The sequence below is a fragment of the Tyto alba genome, unplaced genomic scaffold (genome assembly GCF_018691265.1).
Source record: "Tyto alba isolate M040663 unplaced genomic scaffold, T.alba_DEE_v4.0 Super-Scaffold_30, whole genome shotgun sequence".
In the NCBI taxonomy this organism is placed as follows: Eukaryota; Metazoa; Chordata; class Aves; order Strigiformes; family Tytonidae; genus Tyto; species Tyto alba.
Window position 1 is genome coordinate 2,909,969 of NW_024881305.1, and position 6,434 is coordinate 2,916,402.

Sequence of the window (6,434 nt, forward strand, 5' to 3'; positions counted from 1 at the left end):
AGCCCACAAACCCCCTTGGCTGGGTAATGCTTCTCCCGGGACCCCAGCTCCGGGCATTCAGATGCCATGGCCAGCAGTATTTTGCTGCGGTTTGAAGCACTGGTGGTGGGTTTGCTTGGGAAAGGTGACTGCTGGGTTAGCCCACCCTATGGCAAACGCTTTCCTGCCCTTCCCCACAGCACCCCTGGATTCAGGGGCACATATTTTACGGGGTCGCATCCTGCCCATGCCAGCATGAGGTGATGGAGGGCCGAGTCTCTCCTAGCAGTAAGAAATACCGATCAAAGCTTTGCTTGCAGTGCCTTGGCTCTTCAATACACCCCACCCCGTCCCAGAACCAGGGGCCCCAGCTGACATGTTTTAACACCAACCGCTTTTCCTCTTTCTACGAGCCAAAACCATGGTATTTAGGTGCCCACTCCCATCGCCCCGAGGGCAGAGCCCAGCACCCTGGCCGAACCCCGATGCCGTGAGGGCCGATGGCTTTGCACATCCCAAACACCTCCAGACTCAGTTGCTTTATCCCTGACACACAAATCCTCCTACCACTGCTAAACACGCCCCAGCCCAGCAAACCGCTGTCCTGCTGCTGTCCCAGCTGGCTCGGGATGATGTCCCCAAAGGAGGTGGGGGGGGGACGGACCCGCAGCCCCACTCCTCCTGCTGCCACCCCCTCCCCTGCTCTGTGCCATGAACTGGGGGGTCCTGCACGGCATTAAGGCATCCATGAGATTTATTTCTAACCAGGCTCCCTGCAGAGCTAATCCAGCCTGGACCACAGACAGGGAAAGACAACAAAACACACACAAAGGATGGAAAAAGGGTCCCTGAGAGCAGTCAGGCTCCCGGCCACCCCGGGGGTACCAGCCCTTGCTGGGGACAGTGGTGCCCTGGGATGCGTATGCAACACTGGGCTGTGAAGGAGGATGCCCCGGAGGGGGAGAGGTGGCCCCAATATTGGGTAGGTGCCTCCTTTGCCAGGACCTGCTGCCTCCAGGGCCGGGGGTGCAGCGGGAGCAGAGGGGGGGCAATGCCCGGGGAGGGGTGGGGGGCTGCGGGACGCTCCCGAGGTGACACGGGGCTCGGAAGCTAAGGGGAGAGGGTGTCCCGCGAGGAGTGGGGTGTCAGAGAGGTTCCCCGCAGGCACACGAGGAGAAAGAAGGAGCGGGGGGGGGCTGTCCTGCGTGGGCAGAGCTGCCGGGGGGGGGGGGGGGGGGGGTGGAGGCGCATCCCCAGCGAAGCCGCCCTTCCCCCTCCTATCCTCCCGCTCCCAACCCCCGTGCCCCCCCTCCCGCCCCCCCATCCCCGCACCCCTCCCGCCGCTGCCCCCGCCCCCCCGCCCCGCTCCGGCTTTTTCCCTTCCCCTTCCCCTTCCCTTCCCCTTCCGCGCCGCACCGTTGCCTGCCGGGACGCGTAGTTCCGCGGCCCCTCGCCGCTCCCGGCCCGCCCCAGGTCCGTTCCCGTTCCCGTTCCCGTTCCCGTTCCCGTTCCCGTTCCCGTTCCCGTTCCCGTTCCCGCTCCGCGCCCCTCTCCGCGTTCCCCCCCCCCCCCCCCCCCCTCCCCGTTCCCCGCTCCGCTCCGCCTGTTGCTCCGCTCCCCCCCCCCCGCTCCCCCGTTCCGCCTGTTGCTCCGCGCTCCCGTCCCAGCTCCGCGCCCGGTCCCGCGGGGAGTTTGGGGGGGTGGGTGGAGAGGGGGGTGTCGCCCCCGGAGAGGGGCTCAGCCCCGGTAGCAGACGCCGGTGTTAGCACCGGGATGAGCCGCGCTGTAATCCCGACGGGGCAGGCAGAGCCCTGCTGCCTGTACCCCCGCCTGTACCCCCCCTGCCTGTACCCCCTGCCCGAACCCCCCTGCCCGCACCTCCCCTGCCCGCCCCCAGCATCCTGGAGCCCCGGATTTGCTCTTTTGCGGTTTTCAACTGGATAATCTCCGTGGGACCGAGGCGTGGGGGAAGCGGGGCTGGAGAATGGCGCTGGGAGTTTAAAGGGGGGGGTGGGGGGGTGGGCTGGGTCCTCCGGAGTTTGGGGGGAACTTTAAAAGTATCCGTGGGCTTCCCAAGTGGGGAGGTGGGTGGCCCCTCACAGCACTGCTTTGAACCCGGGGTGTAAAGTCCATCCAGGGCACCCGACCCGCTGCCAGACAAAGGGTTTGGGTCCCGTACCCCATCGCTGGCCCACCAGTGTCCCCATTCCCGGGGTCACCCGTGTGGTTTGGGTACAGGGTTCCCTGTCTAGGCGTAAGTTGGGGTTCGGGATGGGTCTTGTGGGTGGGGGCGGAGGGGACAGTGTGGGCCAAGCTGGAGCACCCCGTACGCTCCTCCCTCCCGGCCTTTGCCTCGGCCGGGCCCCTCCGCCGCAGCCGCCGGGCTCCCCAGCTGTGCTCCGCACCCCACGCCAGCTCCCCGGGGCTGCCACCCCAACCTGCTCCCCGCAGGACCCCCCTCTGCCCGGTGTTGCCCCCCGGTCCCGGTGAGCGATGGAGGGAGATGCCACGCTGCAGCTCCGCGTCTTCGACCTCAACTGCTGGTGAGTGCAGAGTTCGCCGGGCAGCACGGGGTGTCCTTGGGGACACCTTCCTGTCCCCTTTGTTTTGGGGGCACACCGCTCTCCCACCCCCAGAGGGTCACAAGGCGCTTGGCTGGATAGAGCCCTTTGTCCCCTCCGTGCCTGATCCCCCCAGAAAAGAGCCCTCCATCCAGGGATGAGTTGCTTTGACTGTGCAGGAAGGAAAAACTGTCCCCAAACAGCCTCCCCGCACATCCCTCTTGTCCCCACGTCCCCACATGGCCCTTTCCCCCTCCCCTCCCACCTCCCCCAGTCTGCATCCTGCCCATGCCAGTACAGGAACCCTCTCTCCTCTATTTCGTGTCCCAGTGTGCCCCGTCCCCCCCCATCACCCCGTCCCCCCCCCAAGTTGTGACCACCCCCCCCCCCCTCCGGCAGGGCCATCCGCTACCTGAGCAAGCGGCGACAGGAGCGTGTCCGGCTCATCGGGGACATGCTGCGCCGGGAGGGCTTCGACCTGGTGCTTCTCCAGGAGGTGAGGGCAGCCTGGGAGATGAGCATGCCTGTTCTCAGCCCGTGAGATGAGCGTGCCCGTTCTCAGCCTGTGAACTGAGTGTGCCTGTTCTCAACCCATGAGATGAACATGCCCGTTCTCAGCCTGTGAACTGAGTGTGCCCATTCTCGACCCGTGAAATGAGTGTGCCCATTCTCAGCCCAAGAGATAAGCGTGCCCATTCTCAGCCTGTGAACTGAGTGTGCCCGTTCTCAATGCATGAGATGAGCGTGCCCGTTCTCAGCCTGTGAACTGAGTGTGCCCATTCGCAGCCCATGAGATGAGCGTGCTTGTTCTCAACCCGTGATATGAGCATGCCTGTTCTCAGCCCATGAGATGAGTGTACCCATTCTCAGGCCATGAGATGAATATGCCTGTTCTCAGCCCGTGTGATGAGTGTACCTGTTCTCAGCCCGTGTGATGAGTGTACCTGTTCTCAGCCCGTGAGATGAGTGTACCCATTCTCAGCCTGTGAGATGAGTGTGCCTGTTCTCAGCCCATGAAATGAGCGTGCCCGTTCTCAGCCTGTCCCACTGTTCTCCAGGTGTGGAGTGAGCAGGACTACAGTGACCTGAAGGCGAAGCTGCGAGGCTGCTATCCCTTCTCCCACTACTTCCGCAGGTGAGAGGGGCCAGGCCAGCCCCCCCGGGGCAGTGGCAGGGCTGTGCCACGTCCTCGGTCTTTACCACATGGAGAGACCGGTGTGGGTGCTGTAGGTCACCCCTGTCACCGTGGGAGACCCCATGCCTGGAGAGCAGGATGCTCACGGGAGCACACTGGGATCCAGGCATCTGGGGAGCCCCCCTTGCTCAGGGCTGGGGGGAGGCAGATGTAGGGGGGGGTCCCACGCTTCCTCACTGTGCTTTTCCCCTCCTGCAGTGGGGTCATCGGCAGTGGCCTCTGCGTCTTCTCCAGGTTCCCCATCCTGGACACCCTCCTCTACCAGTACTCGCTGAATGGGTACCCCTACATGGTGAGCGGGGCGGGGGGCACACAGCACCCCAGTGCCCGGCCCCACGGAGCCTCACGGGCCCCGACCTGCTCCCCTTCCCCTCCGGCAGCTCCAGCACGGGGACTGGTTCTGCGGCAAGTCCGTTGGCCTCGTCGTCATTAAGATCTCTGGGATTGTCTTCAACGTTTATGTCACCCACGTGAGCTCCCGGGGGAAGGACCTGGCATGGGGGGGGGACGATGGGGAGGAGGGGGACAAGTGGCCGTACCCCTCCTTCACTGTCCTCTCACTTTAACCACTCCTCTGCACCATCTCTATTGGGACTATGCACTGATTTAACGAAATATTGATCTGGAAGGGGGGCTGGGACCTACAACCTGGCTGTGCAGCAGCGTGAGCATCCCAGGCGGTCCCCAGGTGGGGTGAGATGGAGACAGAGGGGTCAGCCAGACCCCAAAGGGGCTGTCTAGAGGGGCTGGGTGAGTTTGCAGGGAGCCTAGGAGCAGGGCAGGTGCCACCATGGGGGTCACGGCTGCTTTGTCGTCCCCCCCCGCTTTCACCAGCTGCACGCCGAGTACTGCCGGGAGAAGGACGCCTACCTGCCCCACCGCCTGGTGCAGGCCTGGGAGCTGGCGCAGTTCATCCGGTGAGTAGCCGTGGGGTGTCCCACGGGGTCCCCCCGCTACAGGTCCCCGGGGTGCGTACGGTCACCCCTACCCCTGGGGCTTGCACTGCAGAGGGCTCCCAATTGCACCAGTCCCAGTCAGGAGTAAGGCTGGGAAGCACTGGGAGGGGGGTTCCCAGTGGCCCCAATCCGGTGCAGGGAAGGGGGGGGGGGTGTGTGTGTTAGCTGTCCCTGTCCCCACAGACACACCTCGAAGGCGGCTGACGTGGTGCTGCTGGGAGGGGACCTGAACATGCACCCCGAAGACGTGGGCATCCGGCTGCTGCGCGGCTGGACGGGGCTGCGGGACGCCTTTGCCGAGGCCGCGCGCTTCGAGGTGAGCGGCAGAGCGTGAAGGGGGGGGGTGCCGGGGCACACCGAGAGCCCCCCCACCCACCCACCCACCCGGGTGCTTGGTCTCAGGGCTGCGAGGACGGCTGCACTCTCGTCCCCAACAACTGCTTCACCGTCAAGACGGAGCTGCTGCCTTTCCCGCTGGGCATCCGCATCGACTACATCCTCTACAAGGTAACGGAGGGTGGGGGGGGCCCTTGGCCACCGGCTGTGGGTGGCAGGGTTGGGGGGGGGAGGAAGGCACCAGCCTGACCCCCACCCTGTCCCCTCGCCCAGGCCACCTCCAGCTTCACCGTAAAGTGCGAAGAGCTGAAGACAACCACAGGGACAGCCCCGGGCGTGGACATCCCCTTCTCGGACCACGAAGCCGTGATGGCAACGCTGCACATCCGGAGGCAGGGACACGCTGCGGGTGCCACCGCTGGCACAGCTGGTAAGGCCGGGGGGGGGGGGTGGTGGGGGTGCCGCCGGGGTCCCCCATGTGCCGGCGGGGCTGGTGGATGGTCTGACGGAGTTTTTGAGGATGTTTCCCCTTTCTTAGGGCGTCCCTTGGGGCGCTGCTTGTGAAGGGGTGGGTGGACAGGGCAGAGCGGTGGGGAGGGGGAGAAAAAGGGGTACGAGGAGGGGGTCCCACCCTGCTGAGCTGCCCCCTGTCGTTGTGTGCCACCCCCCCCCCCCCCGCCCTGCTCCCAGAGCTGACGCTGGCAGACGTGGTGACGGAGGCGCGGACGGAGGTGGACGTGGGGCTGCGGGCAGCGCGGCGGCAGCGTTACTCCACGGGCAGGATGGCCGTGCTGGCCCTGCTGCTGCTGCTGCTGCAGGCCACGGCAGCGCTGGGCGCGCTGGCAGGGCTGGCAGCCGGGCAGCCCTTCCCCAAGCTCTCCTTCTCCCTCCTGGCCTTCCTCGCCATCGGCGTCCTCCTCCTCGCCACCGGCCTCCACCTCTTCCACACCATCGAGGTGAAGATGCTGCAGGGCACCGAGGAGCAGATGCGGATGGCGCTGCGGGCGCTGCAGGAGCGTCCCAGCGACGGCTGAGCCGGGGCTGTGGGTGACCCCCAACGTCCCCCCGGCCCCATCCTGACCCCTTTTGGTCCCTTTTTCTAGTTGACTTCTAGTTTTAGGCCAGCAGCGCTGGTTCGACAGCCGCCTCTCTGGGTGAAATTAAGATTTTGGGGGCACACGTATTGCATTGACCCCTGTGGGAACCACAGTGGAGGCGGTTTTTAATTGCTGTTTTTTTAAATACACTTTTCTACCTGGAGGGACTCGCTGGCGTGGCCAGGAGGCTCAAGAGGCTCAGCCTCCCCTTGCCTGGGCGGCCTTGGGGGCTCCTGGTGAAAGGTGGCAACTACTCTGGCAATCAGATTTGACTCAGAGAGAAAAATAAAGGTGGTATTTTAGCCCTTGG

General features: G+C 65.1%; 1 protein-coding gene across 1 annotated transcript; it reads left to right on the plus strand.

The window, feature by feature from the left end:
• Positions 1-1,384: 1,384 nt before the first annotated feature.
• Positions 1,385-6,433, plus strand: SMPD2 (sphingomyelin phosphodiesterase 2). The gene is made up of 11 exons (XM_042800009.1): positions 1,385-1,452; positions 2,431-2,522; positions 2,940-3,036; positions 3,599-3,675; positions 3,934-4,027; positions 4,116-4,205; positions 4,570-4,652; positions 4,875-5,007; positions 5,094-5,198; positions 5,301-5,457; positions 5,718-6,433. The coding sequence occupies exons 2-11, from the start codon at positions 2,473-2,475 to the stop codon at positions 6,059-6,061; spliced, it is 1,230 nt and encodes a 409-aa protein (XP_042655943.1). The 5' UTR covers positions 1,385-1,452; positions 2,431-2,472; the 3' UTR covers positions 6,062-6,433.
• Position 6,434: the final 1 nt, after the last annotated feature.

What these genes read in the sequence shown, in the direction of transcription:
- SMPD2 (XM_042800009.1), top strand. Translation starts at nt 2,473, where the DNA reads ATGGAGGGAGATGCCACGCTGCAGCTCCGCGTCTTCGACCTCAACTGC. An exon ending in TGAATGGGTACCCCTACATG is followed by an intron (nt 4,028 to 4,115) that starts GTGAGCGGGGCG and finishes CCCCTCCGGCAG; the next exon opens with CTCCAGCACGGGGACTGGTT. An exon ending in CCGAGGCCGCGCGCTTCGAG is followed by an intron (nt 5,008 to 5,093) that starts GTGAGCGGCAGA and finishes GCTTGGTCTCAG; the next exon opens with GGCTGCGAGGACGGCTGCAC.